General features: G+C 44.0%; 1 protein-coding gene across 1 annotated transcript in view; it reads left to right on the forward strand.

Annotated features, from left to right (window-relative positions):
• Positions 1-22,058, forward strand: part of LOC310862344 (paired box protein Pax-7-like) — a 73,868-nt gene that overhangs the window by 34,013 nt on the left and 17,797 nt on the right. The window contains 2 exon segments of the mRNA XM_083770202.1: positions 5,852-6,014; positions 7,784-7,983. Of these exon segments, the coding sequence (XP_083626328.1) occupies positions 5,852-6,014; positions 7,784-7,983 (363 nt within the window).

Raw genomic sequence — 22,058 nt, forward strand, 5'->3', positions numbered from 1 at the left:
TGGCATTTCTTGAGTTTTATCAACCGAACCAACTTGACCGTCCTAGATGGCCTTCGCAGAAACACATCTTAGTTAACGAAGCAGACATTGTTCCTTTTATAAAAAAACCAACTTGCTTAGAAAGTTGGCTCAAAGCAACACCTCGGAGTCATTTGTTTTGATGCGGCACAAAGGAGCAAATGCGATTTGTGGCGATCAGCGGGTCGGAAGCAATGGCCGTGCACCAGGGACCCGTGTTTACGAATTTCTTTCACTCTGTCTTTCTACTCCCGGTAATCCACCCCCACCACCCCTGCACTCCTCTATCCAGTCTCAAGCATCTCTCCTCAGCTGTTCTTTAATTAATTGGCAGCCCCAACTGCAGTTACAGTAGCTGCAACCGAGAATAAATCTAACCTTATTTTAACCAATCTGTGTAAAGGCACAATATAATACAACTTTAACTAGTACATCTGCAGTTGGAGGTAGCCTAGTCTCCCTTCTCTTCCATTGAGAGATTTAGATTTTGTGTTTGTCACAACTAAGTGTAGGACATGTGTACTGTGTGTGCATGCATACAGATTGTGTGCATGTGTGCCTGTGCACGGCACACATACATGCACCATGCATGTACTGTTTCCCTGCCTGCCTGTACTGTATGTGTGTGCATTATTTTCCCGATACATGTGGGTATTTGTGTGCATGCTTGCGTGCGCACGACCGTGCATGTGAAAGTGCACGTGTGTGTGATCCAGCCGGCCATCTGCAGGCAGTAAAAACCCCTCCAACTCTTTGTATGTCAAGCCATGTCAAATGAGTAGAGAAAGCTAGAGCCAAGGAGGGCCTCTCTTAGCACCTTCTGTGCCTCCATGACCTTTGCATGGCTCCTGGCATGCATGCACCATGTTACCACCACAGCACAGGACACACACAGAGAGAGAGAGAGAGACACACACAGAGACACAGAGAGAGACAGAGAGAGACACACAGAGAGAGAGACAGAGAGATCTGAGAGTCGAAGTGTTGAAGAGTTACAAAAGAACAATATGAAATGGGCTGTTAAGGGTCCAAGAGTTAAATCAACATTGATTTTATTTTGAACAAAGGGGAGGAGGATAAAATTAAGAAGATGAGAGGTCAGAGAGAACCTGTACTGTGAATAGAAGTATGGAATACTAGAAGAGGTATGAGAGAGGTTGAGACATGGACAGAGAGAGAGAAACAGGGAAAGAGAGATTGATGTCTGTGTGTCTGTGTTCCGTTGGTCTTCTGTTGTGAAATTCAATCAGGTTATCCAGATTTTACTGTTCGTTGTGACCATCACTATGAGGACATCACACATACGTTAGCAGTGCACGTTAGCACGCACACACGGAAACACACATATGCACAGACACACACACACACACACATCACACACATGCGTTCACGCACACAGTAGTGATACGGGTGTTTCCCTATTGCTACAGCTCCATGCTTGTTAGTAGAGACTCATGTGTATTATCTGAACTGTGATATCTGAACACGCCTGAACACGCTACCTGCGTGCGTGTGCATGTGTGTGCGCGCATGCGCATGCGTGTGTCACGGTGGATCAGCATCATATTGTCTGTGTGGCCATTATGTTGCGATTACGTCACAACTCTGCCAAATGATCTTGCATCCAGATTATTCAAGTTGCACTTCCTGTTGGGAAACTATAGTCTGATGACCACATCAAGACACATGTATGTATGTTTTACAATTTCAGACACACACACACACACACACACACACACACACACACACACACACACACACACACACACACACACACACACACACACACACACACACACACACACACACACACACACACACACACACACAAACACACACACACACACAGAGCCATGCTTTATCGCTGTACAGAGGGAGAGAGTGATAGAATGAGAGAGAGAGAGAGGGAGAGGCAGAGGCAGAGAGGGAGAGGGAGGATGAGAAGAGGCCTGATAAGTTGTTGAATTGAAAAGTGAGAGTCGTCCACTGGGCCCGGCTAGCACAGCAGCACCTCAGGGCCAACACCAAGCTGCTCTAATTATTTGAGACTCACCTTCAGAAATTGGGCTCCAAATGATCTCCACTTGAAAGAACGGTTTTCATTTTACACCAAATGGAAAAAAGGAGGTTTCCTGGTCTGTCAGGGTAGGAAGTAAGTGGATGACAAGCTGGAGGCAATGCGTCCCTTCCATGCTACTGCTGCTGCTTGTGTGTGTGTGTGTGTGTGTGTGTGTGTGTGTGTGTGTGTGTGTGTGTGTGTGTGTGTGTGTGTGTATTGTACATGTGCCAATTTAGCTTCATATGAATTGCACGTGTGATTAAAAACTCCATTTTCATTCATGTTGTATGTGGGAATGTAGTGTGTATATAATACAGCTTGTGTGTGTGTGTGTGTGTGTGTGTGGGGGTGCGTGCGTGCGTGCGTGAGATAGAGAGAGAGAGAAGGGGGGGGGGGGGGGGGGGGTTGTCCTAGAGGAGAGATTGCAGGAAGAATGAGAGGTGGGGAGGGAGAGGGGAGAAGAGACGTGGTGACGAGAAAGTTGGAGAAACAGGATAGTACAGTATCAGGGTGTGTGTGTGTGTGTGTGAGACAGAGAGAGAGAGAGAGAGAGAGAGAGAGAGAGAGAGAGAGAGAATAATGTTACAAGTAACTCAGGTGAGGTGATCCAACAAGGTACAGGCTGTTACTTGCTACCAAGCATTTATCCTCTTCTTTCTCTCTCTCTCTCTCTCTCTCTCTCTCTCTCTTTCTCTCTCTCTATTCCTGTTTAATTAAGACCCTGGAAATTAGTGTCCTGCTGTGTTGAAAAGGAGGCCCATGGCGACATACTGTACACCCCCCTTTCTTATTTCACAATCTGACTTGATTTGACTGTGTGTGCATGGAGGCTTCCATGGGGGGCAGGGGTGGTGTAGACTGTGTTGGCGTCACAGAGAAGATTGTGTGCACATCTCAAGGCCTATATTTAGGCCAGGTGCTGGATGTCAGGCATCACGGCAAACATCAAGGAAGAGAAAGAACATCCGCACAGTCGCACACTAGTTTCGACCTACAAGGTCTTCATCAGGCAAATATAACAAATATATATTTGCCTGATGAAGACCTGATGAAGAAACGATAGATTAGATATGTCTTGTGCCGAAACGTTGGTCATCTTAAATTAAAGGTTTCTTGTGTCGTGACGAGTTACACACATATTATGTATAGCATATTTGACATATCCCATATTTTTCAGGAATGTCCGTGTGTATCATTCATGAGCACGAGTGGTGTGCGCATGCGTGAAACCAGCAATGGCCAGCAATGTCCGTGTGGGGTAATGCTGTGAAACCTCAGTGAACGGATCGGTCGTTCGTTCGTTCACTAAAATGATTCGTTCATTTCGCTCCTGTAAACTATAGCATCTCCCGTACGGACCATACTCTATGGCATGGACCCACCAGTCACTCGAACGAGTCGTTCAATCATTGGCCGAGCCTGGCCGATCGTCCTTCCAGGCTATGGGATTTTCTCTGGGAGGGATGGGGTCTAATCTCCTCTTGTGCAGCTGAGAGTAGCCATTTTTTCCCCTGCGGTCTATGGTAGTAGCATAGTAGCACTGTCAATTAGTATCGAACATTTGCGCTCGTTATAGCTAAATACGGTATTAAAAAATTATGAATTATGATCGAAAATCTCAGTTACAATGAAACTGAATGGAGGTGTTTTTTTAAAGGGTAACTGTTCCGTTTTGGCAGAGTCAGACGATCCGCGATGTCAACACCAGTCACTCCTCCCAGTCACCCCCAGTCATGATGCCTTCTACCGGGCATATTCATTTCCTCTTTACTTCCCCTGTCTGTCTGGGACGCTGGGACCATCAGAGCTCCAATAGCTATAGCAATTATCACAATTTAAATTAATAAGCATCTTGAAACTATTTCACATTAACAATGTTGGTAAAACTAAGATATTTGAGGGGAAATATATAATTTATATCCACAAATAAAACACACATCAATGCTGCGTGCGCTGCGTGCGTGCGGTATCGCACGTGTGTGTGTGTATAGCACGTAGCAACACAATGCTGCGTCGTAGCAACACACATCAATGCTGCGTGCGTGCATGAACGCGGTGCGTGTGTGACGTGCATGACCGCGGTATGTGCGCGCGTGCGTGCACGCACGTGTGTGTGTGAGACCTTCAAGTGACACTGTTGAGAAACCTTGAAATTCATGCACAGACTAGAGTACTTAACCAAAAATGTAAAATGACACAGATGCTTTCCTGGTTCTAATGTTTTACAATCTGAGGCAAATTTTACAAATGCCTTACAGTACAGTAACTATAACAATAAATGTGTAGTTGCACCACTCAGTTCACACGGGTGTGATTTTTTTTAACTACAACTCATGAGAGCTTGCAGAAAATATTTTCACCCACTCTTTTAAGTTTAAGTTGTAGGCTAATGGTTATAAAGTTGTATTCCTGCATGGTGGTACAGAGGGAATTTAAATAGTGTGGAAAAGACCAACGCAGACTGTATTAAGTTTAAGCTTTCAAGTTGAACATTTGAGCGTTCAGCCGTGTAGCCATATGGCTGTGTGTGTGTGTGTGTGTGTGTGTGTGTGTGTGTGTGTGTGTGTGTGTGTGTGTGTGTGTGTGTGTGTGTGTGTGTGTGTGTGTGTGTGTGTGTGTGTGTGTGTGTGTGTGTGTGTGTGTGTGTGTGTGTGTGTGTGTGTGTGTGCGCGCACGTGTGTGTGTGTGTGTGTGTGTGTGCGTGCGCGTGTGCGTGCGCGTACATGTCGCATCAAGTGCATGGGCTGTTTTTGTCTGCATCTCGCCTTGATCAATGGCCCTGTGAAAGCATTGAGGAAAGGAAAGCCGTTTAGCCGCCGGTCTCATTGTTGACGCCTCCCCTCCCTCACTGCTCTTTGGGACCCATTCAACCAGGGACCCTATTGTGGCCCCTCCTTTTCACCGGCCCCTTTTCTCAAAGGGGCCGGACCCCCATTTGCAGAACAACGGTTGATTAACTGCACACACACTCCATTTGCGCTTAATAAACTGTACACACACTCCATTAACGGCCGATTAACCTTTTCTTTGCTGCGAAGATCAGTCAGATCTTTTTCTACCCGTCTGTCTCCCACAGTATAACTAAGCTTGACTATAGTAAAGCTTAACTATATAGAACTATTGAAACTTATGCAGTAAAGCTTCATCTCATCTCCATTCTCCTCTCTATTATACATTGGTTTTGTTTCATTGAAACTGTTACTGAATCCAGGTGTCTGACCAGACCCAGGCAAAACAAATTCAAGTCAAATGATACTGTGAGTCTGTGACTATTGACACATTGCACATACATGCAGAACACTTGTGCCCAGTTTTGTTGTGCTTGAGTACTGTCACATTACACAGTTAGTTTATACGAAAGAATTAAGGAGTTGTGCCCAGTTTTGTTGTGCTTGAGTACTGTCACATTACACAGTTAGTTTATACGATGCAATCTGAGGTAGAAACATGATTTTGTTCTCTCTAGAAGTCATGCTTTATGTTTTGTTTGCCAATCTAAGGATACTTTCATAGTTTGACACTGATGAAACCTGGTGCTTTCACAAGCAGATCTGGCATTTCTATGTCTCTAATGATTTGTCATTTAAAATTAATTGAGTTATGTACTAAAAACACACAACAATATAGCACTTACCAAAATCACCACAATAAGACATGTTTACATCACACCTGATTATGCAGTGCATGCACATGCGCACACAGCACACATATATTATATGTGCACTAAGTTTTTGTCCTTTTTCGGATGATTTCGTCATTTGTTATTTTCTGCAGGTGTGGTTTAGCAATCGAAGGGCCCGGTGGCGTAAACAAGCAGGAGCCAATCAGCTGGCGGCCTTTAACCACCTGTTACCGGGCGGCTTCCCGCCCACAGGAATGTCATCGCTACCATACCAGCTGCAGGAGTCTGGCTACCCCACAACCTCACTATCACAAGGTACAGGAGACAGTCTGGCTACCCCACAACCACACTATCACAAGGTACAGGAGACAGTCTGGCTATACCCCACAACCACACTATCACAAGGTACAGGAGACAGTCTGGCTATACCCCACAACCACACTATCACAAGGTACAGGAGACAGTCTGGCTACCCCACAACCACACTATCACAAGGTACAGGAGACAGTCTGGCTACCCCACAACCACACTATCACAAGGTACAGGAGACAGTCTGGCTATACCCCACAACCACACTATCACAAGGTACAGGAGACAGTCTGGCTATACCCCACAACCTCACTATCACAAGGTACAGGAGACAGTCTGGCTATACCCCACAACCACACTATCACAAGGTACAGGAGACAGTCTGGCTATACCCCACAACCACACTATCACAAGGTACAGGAGACAGTCTGGCTATACCCCACAACCACACTATCACAAGGTACAGGAGACAGTCTGGCTACCCCACAACCACACTATCACAAGGTACAGGAGACAGTCTGGCTACCCCACAACCACACTATCACAAGGTACAGGAGACAGTCTGGCTATACCCCACAACCTCACTATCACAAGGTACAGGAGACAGTCTGGCTATACCCCACAACCTCACTATCACAAGGTACAGGAGACAGTCTGGCTATACCCCACAACCACACTATCACAAGGTACAGGAGACAGTCTGGCTACCCCACAACCTCACTATCACAAGGTACAGGAGACAGTCTGGCTATACCCCACAACCTCACTATCACAAGGTACAGGAGACAGTCTGGCTATACCCCACAACCACACTATCACAAGGTACAGGAGACAGTCTGGCTACCCCACAACCACACTATCACAAGGTACAGGAGACAGTCTGGCTATACCCCACAACCACACTATCACAAGGTACAGGAGACAGTCTGGCTATACCCCACAACCACACTATCACAAGGTACAGGAGACAGTCTGGCTACCCCACAACCACACTATCACAAGGTACAGGAGACAGTCTGGCTATACCCCACAACCACACTATCACAAGGTACAGGAGACAGTCTGGCTACCCCACAACCACACTATCACAAGGTACAGGAGACAGTCTGGCTACCCCACAACCACACTATCACAAGGTACAGGAGACAGTCTGGCTACCCCACAACCACACTATCACAAGGTACAGGAGACAGTCTGGCTAGACCCCACAACCTCACTATCACAAGGTACAGGAGACAGTCTGGCTATACCCCACAACCACACTATCACAAGGTACAGGAGACAGTCTGGCTACCCCACAACCACACTATCACAAGGTACAGGAGACAGTCTGGCTACCCCACAACCACACAAGGTAAAGGACGACTGAAGACAAGACATGTCTGTCATATGGGAGTCTAGACCAGCGCTTTTCAACATGGCTTACTGATGTAGAAGACTTATATTAACAACCAAAAGCCCTTCAATATGATTAAAAGGATTACTGTGATTCAGAGCCATAGAGTAAGACAGAGTTACGACAACTCCATTCACTTCATGGGGCCAGTCCAATGGTCTTCTACATAGACCGAATAGGCGAATAGGGACACCGGAAGCTTACAGAATGCATTGGAGTCTATGTAACGGGCTCGCGCGAGTACATGAACCACGTGACCAGGCTGTTTTCTTCCCCCTCAATGTCACAACTCTGTCTATACTCTATGGCTCTACTGTGATTATGGTATACTAAGGTCACATTTCATATATGTCCTGTCCTGTCCTGTGGTCCGGTCCAGACATCAGTGGTACGGTCCACCGGCCCCAGCCCCTGCCTCCGTCCTCCATGCACCAGGGCGGTCTGTCCGGCGCCGACGCTGGCTCCGCCTACGGCCTCTCCTCCAACCGCCACGGCTTCTCCAGCTACTCCGACACCTTCATGGGCTCGGGGGTGCCCGGCAACCACGGCAACCCCGTCAGCAACGGCCTCTCCCCACAGGTCGGTGTCCGTGTGTCCATGTCCGTGTGTATCCGTGTCCGTGTGTGTCCGTGTCCATGTGTGTCCGTGTCCGCGTGAGTGCGTGCGTGCGTGCGTGAGTGAGTGCGTGCATGTTGTTGATTTAATGGTAGAGTGTTCCTACACTGTTTTTTGGTACATTCTTGAGACTGATGGTTTGGAGGGCTGGCTTTGGTTCATATGAATTGCACGTGTGATTTTGTGTGTGTGTTTGAAAGTTCACCAATGCCTTAGTGCTATAGTGTTTGTGGCTGAAAGTGTGTTTGCGCTCATGCTTGTGTGTGCGTATATTATAATATGCATATCCTCCTTTATATGTACAATATATCTATGTATAAAATATATGTATAATTGAGTGAGCAAGTGTATGTGTTAGCCTGGCTAATAAGCCAGACCAAATCAGCCGTTTCTGCCTGCCGGCGGAAATGTGACAGTGTGATTTGAGTCTGGCTTATTAGCCAGGCTAATTGTGTGTATGTTGCACATTTGTGTCTATGTGTTTCGTAGCTGGTGTGTGTATGTTGAACATTTGTGTCTATGCATTTAAGTGGCCGCACGCTAGGGTGGTTATGCATTTTGTCTTGATGGATGAGTGTCATCATTTTCTGATCCTGTCCAATCAGACAGAAGTGTGTTGAATCCCTGTTTGTGGGATGGCACGGTGTCTGCTATTGCCTCATCAGGCAGCAGCTCTCCAGTGACTTTGTGTAAAAGAGTCAGTAAGCAGCACTGCGCCGATATCCCGTTGCTAACGGGGGAATTGGAACGATAACATTTTACAATTAATTTTCCTCCCTTACATCCCTGAGTCTCTGTAATTAACTCGATTGTTCGGTGTGCCATGGTTCCAAATGGATTGCGGTTTAAACTTTTAACTACAAAGATGTTGGTTGGAGGACAAATCCTCTCCGCTCCACAGGAGAGACTCTAATGCAGGGAGACATCAGTGAGAAGAAAAGGAATAATCGCGCCCCGCTAATGAGTCTGATCACGGAATTCAGACGGTTTCTCCAAGACATTTTTTAACAGATGTTGCTGTCAATGCAAGTCTGGTGTAATGAATTACAGCCGATAGCCTTCACGGTGCCTTTACTTATCGGGAGTCTTTGTTTCACTGCGGTTTAGTCTGGAATTGGCCCACTTGAACTTTGGGGGAACAAGCTGAACAACGTTGAATTCCGGGTCATATCACATTGTACAGTATATTTAGTCTAATAATCTATAGTTACTAGACTATTATACTAATATACTAGACTCTAGCATATTTAGCAAACAATGCTATTATCTTTGATGAACTCTCCAAGCCTTGAGCTCTTGGAATTGATCAAATCATCCAAACTCTTTGGTTGTTGGACATATTCTAATGCCATAACTACTTCACTGCCCTACAGTAAATATGTTAGACAAAACTCATGATATAATACAGTAAATATGCATTTAGTAAGTTGTGTGTGAGAGTTAAGCTGATATGTCCTGCTCTGGTAAATGGACATCAGCAGTGCAGTTTGCTTTGGATTGCCAACGCTCAAAGCATTATTTATCTAGGATAAATAGACCTTTTTGATCCTGTGAGATCAATATAGTTGGTTATAGAAGCACCGCTGTGGGCTATAGCTAAGAATGAAAATAATAAGAAAAAAGTTGTAGACAAAAATAATAACTCTGGACTGGCCATCTGCTCTTGGACTGACCAGGTTAACTTTGCATAATGTATTAAATAATAATATTTCAGTAGTAATATGGGCAAGCTAAGCTACAATAAAAGGTCCTCATTTTGGTTCTTTTGAGCATCTATAAGCGAAACCTGACAATGTTGGTGGAAGTTTAAATCAGGTTCAGTGTCAGATACTAAAGAAAGAATTAATTCACGAGACGTTGCTGGGGATTGTGGGCTGTTTTTGTGCGCATAGGCTATGTGTCAATGTGTTTGTGTGTCGACAAAAACTGAGAGAGAGAGAGAGAGAGAGAGAGATAGAGATATATATATATATATATATATATGCGGGGGATTCATACATTTATCTTTTGAACAATAACCATTCCAAATGAGACTGGTCGGGGAGGGGTCTTCTTCTTCACATAATAGGGGAATGGCTGATGTTGATGCAAATCACTGGGCGCGAAGGAAATTATACGCAATTACCCACCAAGACTGGGCAGTCCGGCCCACCCCCTGCAACAAGATCTCCTTAACAGGCAGAAAATAAGATTGAAATGGTGTTTAAAAAGAGTTGGGAAAATTAAATTCAATGCCACATTTGTCTGCAATTACCCCCGTCATTCACATTATTTTATTGGGAGTTTGTCTTGGCTTCCCCTCCCCTCTCACGCCTGAAATATCTTCCCATAGATGATGGTGCATGGAACTGCTTTTAGTACCTTCGTTTTCTTTCTTTCTTTTTCCTTTTTTTATTTTTTTTTGCAAAGAGGAAGACAGAATTAAGGATTTTGTGACAAAAAGGAGATTTGCGCTTGTACTGGAGAGTTGGGTGGGGGGATAACAGACGCATTTTCCATCCTGTGCTCATGTGTTTGATTGTTAATCGTGGTGGTGAGGCTTAATGCTCCGCACTCACCGACCTGCATAAATACACAGTAAATTCCCACTGTTAATCTAACTCAATAGAGCGTACAAATGGACCCTTATGGTTCCATTTGCACTCTCTGTGGAGTTAAATCAACACTAATGATTTTTCTGTGTATCAGGAAACACGGGCCGGCTTCCTTTATGATAAAATAACAGCACGCGGGCGCAGTTTAACATCGGGGATTACCACACTTGCTGTCCCCGGCCCCGCCACGCAAGGAAGGAAGGAAGAAAAAAAGAGTGTTCTATTATCCTTACTTAGATTTTGCATACGTATGAGTTAGTGTATTAAGTGTTCGGCATACAAAGTGATTTATTTAATTCAATTTCCCTGTGATTGCCAAGAATAGAATAGTGAATAGTAATATTCACATACTGTGCAGCCATACCCCATTCCGTTGACTGAACTCGTGGTGGGAAATGGGCATAGTAAAGCTAGAATTATGATTCAACATTTCTCCATTTGCGTTTCAATTATGGAAACATTTGATTAAACAATAATAAGAATTTAATTAGAATTGATAAAATATAAGAAAAATATGATGAATATCTGACCAGCTGATTGAATGATTAAAAAGGTGATATTTCTAGTTATTTTTAATTTCTTGCCCACCGTTGGAGTTACAACATGGCAAGATATCTACATACTACAAACCTTTACCAAAGTGTTCCAGCGTCTCCACCTCTCCATCACTTCACCTCTCCAAGCCTACTGTATCTCCTTTACCTCTTAAGTCTTAACTACCACAATCATTTCCTGGTCTTTCCCCCAAAAAGGACTAGCCTAGTAGCCACACTGACACAACCTTATACTCTCCATTGTGGCAGACAAAATGCACACACTGTTCTATATGCACTTATATAGCTGATAGCTATATATATATATATATATATATATATATATATATATATATATATATATATATATATATATATATATATATATATATATATAATTGGGTTTCCAATCACTTTGGATTACATATCCAATATGAAACTGTGTGTGCGTGTGCACGTGCGTGGCTGCGTGTGTTCGTGCACATGTGTATGCATTCACTTTCATGTGCAACGAGACATTTAAATTAAAGTGAGGAATGACAATTTCTTTTAACTTTTTTTCCTTTTTTTTAATGTCTTTCATTATGTCCACAATAGAAGACAGTCATAAGCAAACCTCCACCCCAAAGAAACAGCAATAATCAGCAGATCGACAAACTCACAATGCGTCACGCTGCAACAAGTTGTGGGCTTGTAGATCAGCTATTTTTGGTACAAAGTATAAATCACCCATAATGAGTCACTGTAACTCGCGTTAGGGTTATTGGTTTGTGTGTCGCAGTAATTACATTGGCAGAAAACTCACAATGCAGGGAGGCATATTTATAACATCCAGCGTGATTACTTATATATGTACATTTTACAGGCCTCATTAGTGTTTTGATTCAAATCTTCGGTGGAATGTGCCTTTGTGTTAATAGGATTTACACTTGATTATGTGGAAACCAACCAAGATTGAGTTTTGATAATGGGTCCCATGCATATCCTTATGTCGTTTACTCGTTTTGTTCAATCACCACATGGTGGTGGTTCTGATTCCTCAGTCAGTATATATTCATGTCAAGTTAAACATCGATTATCTGTAGGTAAAAGAAACACAACTAATACTGCAAACTTCCATTCAATTAAAACACCAGTTGACTGGCACAACGTGAAGCTATGCAATGAAATGAAAGCACATTATGTAATGATATATTATTCTAAATACCAAATGCTATACAAGTAGAATTCCAAGCAGAACCTACTGACGTGTTTAAATCAGTACAGTATTGTGCAACATATACAGCCAACCGATTATTTTGTCTTGTGTTTTACTACTTGTAAATCCTCAAAACCTTCCGAGCTGCAGGTGTACTAAAAATAAAAAAAATTACTTACTTGTTTTATGAGCTTTCAGACAATACTTTATACAGTCTGGTGTTTAAGTACATGTAGGCAGCCATCCAGCTGGAAGGCACACTGCATGGTACAGTATATATAGCCTAGCTTATACTGTAAGAGAGAGCTGCTTCCAGCATCCATTCATTTCTATGTGTTTTGACAGAGAAGAAGAAACATATACTTCATCACAGAATAAGAAATCCCATCAAATACGAGGAACACTGCCTCAGCAAATCCATTTGATAGAAACCAATATTCATTCATAAGCTGGAATGTACTGTATATGAAAGATACATTTTGGGAGTGAATGCTGCATGTTTTTAGTGGATATTGTATTCGCTGCCTATTATTATATATATATTTTTTTAGAAATAGCGTCAACATTGTGAGGTTCACTGCCGTTGACCCTTTCATCATGTTCCCGCAAGCATTTACATGAGATAACAATGTCGGAGGAATTTTCCTGCAGATCCCGCACTTCAAAATAGGAAAGACGTGTGTGCCGCATGCGTGACAGGCAATAATTCAATTTGAAACTGGCATATTGCATTTGGAATCTAATTCACACCAGCCATTTTGTTGCCTCCTCCCATAAAAAAATAATGCGAAAAGAATTAGACCCACCCCCACCCCCCGACTTTCATGTGGGGAGCGAGTGAGTGTGCAGCCAATTCTGTGTCTTATTGAGTGGAAGGGACATGTGACAATATGAACACAGAACACACCGACGCTGAGGCAGAGGACAGGCTATACATGCCCTGTCGAGTGGTTGTCCCTGGCATGCCCACTGACCAGGCATTAACACAGCAAGTGTTAATTTAACTCTTGAGAGTGCACAAATGGAACCACATTTGGTTCCAACGCTCTTACAACCCTGCCTCATCAAATTAAGCTACATTTCTCTATGCAAAAACACACTTACACAAATTCATTCATTCAACAAAACAGAACAGCAACATTTTCCTCATTGTGTGATCTAATACATGCATGTTTGAAAACAGTTGCAGACACTTGGCGGTTTAAATTGACCGTATGTAATGGGAGAGCAGATCTTTAATTTAAGCTATCATTCCACGTGGTTGGGGGACTAAAACAAAAGGCTGTTTCCCCCAGTTCTGTGTTTACATTTGGAACCTTTAGTGTAAGCCAGTGACTGGAGCGTGTCCTATATGTTACAGGATTCCAATCCATCAGAGCTTTAATATACAACAGTAAAGTCCCATCAATTGCTTTACAAAAAAACAGATACCAATGTTTATTTACAGATATAAAGAAAGGAGCAGATTTTCTATAGATGACATCTCCGTAAATCTATTTGGCCATTTTTTAACCGGGGCGAGAAACGTCCTTTGGTGTATCGTCTGCATAAGGAATAGTTAAGGCAGGAGGGTGATGTCGGGCCGCTAATCTCTATATCTGTCAGAAGGACATGAGAACCTGCTGCTGAAAAGAGAGAAATAAAACGGGAGGACACCCAAAAGACCATCAACAAGAAGTAGTAAAAGTCACTCTCAGGCTTTTGCAATGTTGTACATTTTATTAAAGAAACATCAACACAAGATCTTCAGAGTTTCTTAATGGATAGAGCTCTCTTACCCAATGGGGAGGGAGGGATGTATAGACTTAAATTAAAGGAAAACTAATTTAACATCAACATCAATCCCATTATTCTTACCAAATCAATAACCAATTTGCGAAATGTTGCAAAGCGATGATGTAAGGCGCCTCGATGCGTCGTTTCATATCATGGGGCATGCAGAATGTATATGTTTTTTTTATTGATAGTTCCAAGTGGAGATTGACAGGAAGGAGGGAGAGAGAGAGAAGGGGAGAGACATGCAGCAAAGGTCGTCATGAACGGGACTCGAACACACGACACGCTGCCAGGTCAGAGCCTATATGTGGCATTGGCCTGGACCACTATGCACAGTGGGCGCCCTGGATGTGTATGTTTGACGCCATTATTCTTTTGGGCCACAGGACGGGTTTATTGATCTGATCAGAAGAATAGGATTTTAAACAGAAAACATCAAATTTGTCAACGTTTCCCTAGTATATATACTGTATATGCACTGAGGATTGTATACAGTGAGGCCAGGAGCATGAGACGGAGAGAGGGGAGAAAGAGACAACGAGTGGATAGCCTGGGTATTCAGTGAGTGGTGAGGGGGGGGGGGGGGGGGGGGTGTAGGAGGAGAGGGGAGGAGATGGAGGGGGGGGATCAGAGCTCGCTGTGGCGCTCCCCGACTCTCTCCCTTTGATCCACATCCCCAGGCCCTGCCTGCCTGCCTGCCTGCCTGCCGCTCAGCGAGCGCTAGCTCAGGCGTCCGCTAGTGATTCCTGACAACTGTCGGACCGAGATAAGGGGGTGGGGGTTGAGGAAGGGAGGATGGGGGGGAAGGGGGAGAGAGGGAGAGGAGGGTGAGCACTCCAAACACCCTTCAACGGGAAACACACACCACTACTGTACTTCACTTCACACTTATTTTTTGTATTTTTGTATTTTATAAATTAGCAAATGAGAGATGAATTACGTTTAAAGAGTGAGGGGTTTGCCAAAAATACCCAGGAGGAGAGAGAGAGAGGAAAGAGAGACAACAAGAGATGTGGCTGCTCTCGCGTTCTCTTTCGATCATCCCGCCTTCATCCTCCACATCCATTGCCCCCCCCCCCCCCCCCCCCCACTCCCCCATTACCCCCCCCCCCCCCCTCAAACCCCAACCTCCCCTGGTTGCCCCTCCCTCCCTCCCTCCCTCTGCCCCAAAACTCCCTCTGCCCCTTTCTACATGACACCACGCACCTGAATGTCAATGATTGTTGTGCTCTTATAATGTGCTCTCCTCAGGCGCTCTTAAAACTCAAGGGTATTAAAAAGCCCCCCCCCCAACCAATCGTCCGGGCACGCTGTCAGCTGGCACGCTCCTGTGTCAACTAATCAAAGGATGAGCACATATTATTTACTTTGCCTCCCCTTACTACTTAGAGAGAGAGAGAGAGAGAGAGAGAGAGAGGATGGAGGTACGGAGGTTATAGTGGGGAGAGGAGAGGAGAGGAGGGGGTGATACTTGTTAATTGGAAGGCACCCGTAATACTGACACTGTTTACATTTGTGGCAGGAATGAAGAAAATAAATAAAGGAAAAATAAATAAAACACGACCTGTTCTGGGAGAGCTTCCGAGAGGCGAGAGCCTGCATGGGGAATTTAAATATCCACTGATGGAATAGATTTAAATCCATGTTTTTACCTCTTTGTTCAAAATAGTGCCACGTTGCCGGATGATGAGAGATCTCTGCCTGTCTGCAGGACATTTCTAAATCTAAGGTAGTTGCTAGAACATCGGCGAGAATGACCGCTATAATATAAACCTATTCCCAAAGCTTTGAAAATGAATAATATCACCGCCTCAATCAATGTGAAGGACTACCATAAGATTGGTTCTACAGTTTCCCAGTTTGAGCAATGAAAGCTGAGTGTCCTCAGTCCTCAGTAGAGCAAAGCCTAAAGACATAAGTCTATACATTATGTGTTGTACCTGCCTTGTTCTTGCCACTGTACACATGTAACATCCGGAACAAATTGGTACAAATGGAACCAAATAGACTCTTACAGGTCCATTTGGTTACTGTATACACTCAGAGTTTCAAATGGATAAATTAACTCTGAGGACTTTACTGTGTACCTCAGCAGCAGTGGAAATTAACCACTTAAACCCTATACACTTAAACCCTATACAGCCCTGGGGTCCCCCGTGGCTCTATTCTAGATCCTCAAGTATTACGCTCTAGTCTACACCAACTCTCTTCACTGAAAATAGACGATCTACAGATTGCCTATATTTTCACTGTACATTCACCCCAGAATTCAGATGATATTGATTGATTGATTGATTGATAGATTGATTTGGTTTAAATTTGTATTGACAAAATGCATTATGCTAGTTGTTTGTAGCGACTGGCGTTCTGCATGTCACTCTGGTAATGGAACTTTTGGTTCTGCATGTCACTCTGGTAATTGGTTGAGAGTGCAAGCTATCCTGAGGAGCACCTCCCACAGGTTGGGCATGGCAGACTCCACCACAGGAAATAAATACACTATGTTATTGACTATTTGATTCATATCCTGGCTTTATTTCTCGACTACTTTCTCTCCCTACTATGTTCTCCTCACCTCCCCTTCCACTGCTTTTCCATATAATTCCCTCTCTCCATCTGTGGCCTCTCTCTTTCTCTCTCCCTCTCTCTCTCTCTCTCTCTCTCTCTCTCTCTCTCTCTCTCTCTCTCTCTCTCTCTCTCCATTCCGCCCTGCCAGATGAAAGGGTCCCGGGCGGAAAAATCAAAACGCTATTTAAATGCAAGGCCGCTTGTGTGCGGGGCGAGAGATGCTTCACCCCTCCAGCAGCCAATGGGGGAGTTGTTGCGTTTCCCCAATAAATAGCCAAATATAACGGAATGCGATTTACATTTATCTCACGGAGGCAGCCAATATGACTTTCTGTAAATCCTGGAAGATGAGGATTTAAGTGAGGATGGAGGCTGAAGGAGAGGACCACTGCATGCAATCTGAGGGCGCCAGCGCACTAGACCACCACAAATGTAACCAAATGGACCCTTAAGAGTCCATCATGGTTGCATTTGTTACATATAGATAAATTAACACTAAGGATTTGACTGTGCACTCTCATACAACACGTGCCTTTTCCATAAGGGCTTTTGAAGGAAATTAATGTGTGCTTGCGGGATTTTCAGAGAAGAAATTCAATCTATCAGTTATTATCTTCTATATTCCTCAAGTTCTTTATTATTTAAGAGCTTTTTCTCCTGCCTTTACTCTCAAGGGAGGGAACAATGGCCATCATATCGGAAAAAATTATGTGAATTGATACCCTGACCATCAAATGTTATAGGAGTATTATTAAATCCCAAACCACAGCACAGTATATACATGTATGAATATATATGCAGGGGTTTAGGGTTCACCCGACTGCAAGCTTTGGTTTGGTTTGGATTGCTTCCACCCGCAAATGGTCTGATAAGTTGCTATAGTGCACTGAAGGGACAATATATAACAATAATTACAATGCAAGCCAGTGGAGATCATGGAAACTTATATGGGGACTTCAGGTCAATTTGTCCACTCCCATATTTAAATTAACACTTTTAACAGTTGCATAATGTTTTGTGAAAGCTTCCCATATGAGTATCTGTGACTCATTTGTCTCCTCCTGACTGTTCAAAGTGTCAGGGACCGAGAGAGGGCGAGATCCAAAATACAAACTGCCGTAGTCGGTCGGTAACTCCTGTCCGCCCTGGAGAGACCAGAAATGCTCCCTCTCCTTTCACTTTGCCTTAATAATGCACCACATTCAAAGCTGTGTGTGTGAAGAGTGCATGTGTGTGTCCGTCTGGGCTGAACCTAGAGTTCAAAGCAAATCTCAGAGGTCCAGGAGGTCATGTGGAGTCTGGACTCGGCCACCCTCGTGAACCCCGTGGCAGTCGTACAGGGTTCACGGGGTTGAGAAGGGGGTCCATGTGCTCCCTCTTGGTTCCAGATACTGTTCTGACACTAGGGGGGACCGTGATTTATTTGAAGGCGGAAAAACACATGGGGTGGGTATAGGTGTTGAATTCGATTCGGCGGGTTCTAAAATCTACGTGTGATATTTCTATCCCGTTGAGTTTTGTGACACTTGAAACGGCGTAATGGACGTTCCATTACGCCCTCCGAGTTTTGGTTTGGACTGATATTGTCAGAAACCTTATTACAGAATTTGAGTCTATAATAAACAGAAAATCCTGACTGTCTGATTGTGGAACCAAATGTTTCCATATACAGGTACTCTCAAAGTTAAATTAAATGTGACTATAAGTAATATGTTTTGGTTAAAACAAAATGTGTTATTAAAAGGTTGAAGATATATGAAGAATACAGTATATTCCAATAGAAAGCATTCCTGTGGGTATCCTGTATGTTCTCATTGATAGGATGAATATGGTATCCCCACTCGAAAATGTAAAGAGCTGGAGAGAGGGTTATGATTACCCTTTATGATTAATATTACTATGATTGCCAATATAGAGCTACTTTTAACACAAAAACAGAACAAGACTTACTGCAGATTTTACTGTGTAAATCTCGCTTCTTCTATGTTCCCTCTCTCTCTCTCCCGCTCTCTCTCTCCCGCTCTCTCTCTCTCTCTCTCTCTCTCTCTCTCTCTCTCTCTCTCGTCAGGTCCCCAGCTGGCTCATGCTGTCAGCGGCCCTGTGCCTCTCTCTCCAGCTGAGAGTCATTCCTCTGTTTATTTACATGTCATTATGGCTCGGAGGTGACAGATATTAGCACTGTCAAGAACTATTTGACCTGACATTCTTCAGCGGAGTGGCTCCCCGCTGCGTTCAGCAAACACACAGCGCCACCCCTCCCTTCTCTCTCCCACTCCACTCCTTCATCTCTCCCTCCTTCGCTCGCCTCAGCTGCTACCCTCTGCGCTCGCGAAAGGAGTTTTGTAAATAGTTTGTTGTGAGAGCTCGAAACGAAACAAAGCAAATCAAAAAACTACACATCACTGCATCACGGTCGGTTCCGCCAACAACCACGCAGGGAGATGTTTGGTTGGAAATAGAGGCTGCATGGTGCAGGTCTTGAGTCAGTAACTAATTATAATGTCACAGTTATGCATTACACAGCTGATTGAGCTGCCAGTACAGCTCAGCTCAGCGAGCTGATGTTAAAAGTTAGAATCTACATAAGCAGTCATCCCATAAAGCTATTTCACTGAAACCCTTGCGTAATTTATAATCTGTCATAGGACATTGTCGCATGCCAAAAATAGCGGATCTGCAAGCTCACGAGGGATTGTGAGCTTGTAGCTGCTGTTCAACGAAGTACAAATGAGGCTTAATTTTCCCGTGCTATCTCTGTGTGCATCTCTCTAGTGATTGATTGATTGATTGATTGATTGATTGATTGAAAATGTTTCACAGTGTGTATAGAATGGATACATTTCAAACGAAAGCACAAGTCAATACAAAAACTGCATGCATGCTACGAGAACGAAACCATGAAAAGCACTAAGACTTGTTTACATCAGGGTCCTCCATTTTCAATTCATCAGAACATTTAAAGGCGGACACATATACACAGGAAATCATCATACAGTTAAAGAAAGTAAAAAAGGGAAAAACATGTACAGTATGGGAGAAAAGGAGGGGGGAAAGTAGACAGATCCCAATACTCAAATGTCCATCCTCATGTCCTCGCTCGCTGATCACAGTGAGCCGTGTCGGCCATATGTCTGCTGTCTCTCTCGGCTAACGCCATGTGAGAAGACGACAGCTTGTTTGGCTGCGTGCTAATCGGCATCATCTGGGCCAACCGTGTTGTCGCCCAGTTCCTGTCACCACCAATCAAGCGCCTAATTTGAATCAATTAAAGGTATCCAGACATGCTGCAACCCCCCAGTACCCTTCCTTCCCCACCCTTCCCCTCTCTCTTACTCTCTCTCTCTCTCTCTCTCTCCCAGAGTCTCTCTCTCTCTCTCTCTCTCTCTCTCTCTCTCTCTCTCTTCTGTTCCGAAACTATGGAGAGTTGGGAAATTATACTCTAACCAGAAGCTAAATGGTTCAAGCAACATGTCTGTCTGTCTGTCTAAGTGTCTGTCTGTCTGTCTGTCTGTCTGTCTGTCTGTCTGTCTGTCTGTCTGTCTGTCTAAAAATGAAACAATTTGCCTCGACATCATTTTTTGATTGAAAACATGTAATTTTTGTCAACTGATATGGTTGTGCGATGAAGTATACATTAGCCTGTGCGTCTGTGCGAGGTTCCTCACAAAGAGAAGACAATTTGGTGTAATGACTTTGAGAATAAGAAAGGGAAGAGAGAGAGAGAGAGAGAGAGAGAGAGAGAGAGAGAGAGAGAGAGAGAGAGAGAGAGAGAGAAGGCTCTCTGACACGCAAATGGAAATAGGTGAGACACAGGATGGGAAAACAGAGGAGGATGAAGTGAAGGGGAAAATAAGAGTCAGGGACGCTTCCCCTGCACCCACCATGACCAAATCTGCTAATTGAATTGATGCACTGGCTTTTATTTTGGAAATAGCCACTTAGTGTGCCGAGATGAGTGTGCCGAGATGAGTGTGCCGAGATGAGGGCCCCTCGCCCAGCCGAATCCTCATTTTGATGAGAAGGGGGGGAAAGGAATATTAGCAAGGCGGTCTGGAAACTGGAAAATAAATCCCACATTCTATCAATATATACATGATGGATTTTGATGAGATTCAGAGGGTGGCGAGCAGAGGGCAAGGCAGGTCTGCGTTTATCAAGACAGAGAGATGGACAAGATGGAGACAGGGGATGCACAAATGCAAGAAAGAACCTGGTGTGATGTCATCTTAGCCCACACAGTAGAATCGTTAATTTAGTGTAAAATAAAACAACACCTAAGCTCTTTTGTAGTGGGAGCTCCATTCTGCTCTTTTTCATCGCTCTGTAATGACAATCAATTCTCAGGATGTAAGTGATCAAGACCTTTATAAACTACCAGTCCAGTCCGGTTGAATCTCTTAATGAATTCCCCGCACAGCCATAACATAGCCAGTAGTCGAAGATCATTGCCAGTATCCACTTCACCTCTGTACTGCGAATACACCTAATACTTAGGTCTCTGTATCTAAGAATGACTGAAACTTACTGTAACTATGTTTATAACTTGGAGCATCTAAATCCCTAACCACACCAAAGGGTCACCATGCAACTCCTTGGGTCCAAACGGTTGCAAGGAGTTAACGCTAAAACCGTCTTGACCCTTTGGTGTGGTTTGGGCCATTGAATTCCATGCGTTGAATCACTAGGGACAACGTGCGTCAACAGGCAACAGGACATATCACACTGCAGGGACAACGCGCGTCAACGTGCAACAAGACATATCACAATGCAGGGACAACACTAAAACCATCTTGACCCTTTGGTGTGGGTAGGGCTTTAGAATGTACTGTAGTTTGCTATGCCTATTAAAGCTGAGCATCTGCTGATAAGAGCGAGGCTAGATTTGACTATCGCGTCCTGCCACAATTAAAGCGATGCTCTGTTTAAAACAAGACATTGAACTGACTGTTCTCGAGTTTCTTGTTTCCAAGAGTTTCCGAGCAGGCGTTTATGGTTCTGCTACCTGCCAGAGTGTGCCACACAGTGTTGCATTCCAGTGTTTCATATCGATTGCAACGTTAAAGTCACACACGAGGTGGAAAAGGTCATCATTTGTGAGTCCTAATATATGACCAATTGTCTCCCATGGGTTTATAGTTAGTGCAGCTCTACATTTTGAAGACATCAAAGGTATTTTACATCACATGTCTCTCCATTTAGCACACCTCACATGACACAATGTATTTGTCTTTCAGGACTGTAAGTTTGCGAAGTTGGTTTGTTGCTGCTGCTTTAACTATATATCTAAACATGCCTTCTTCGTAACATTGCATTGGATTCATTTTCTTTCTGCCAGTAAAGAGGGAGTTGGTAGAGTGGCATCTGCTGCTG

The sequence above is a fragment of the Protomyctophum parallelum genome (genome assembly GCF_964188405.1).
Source record: "Protomyctophum parallelum genome assembly, chromosome: 7".
Taxonomy (NCBI): Eukaryota; Metazoa; Chordata; class Actinopteri; order Myctophiformes; family Myctophidae; genus Protomyctophum; species Protomyctophum parallelum.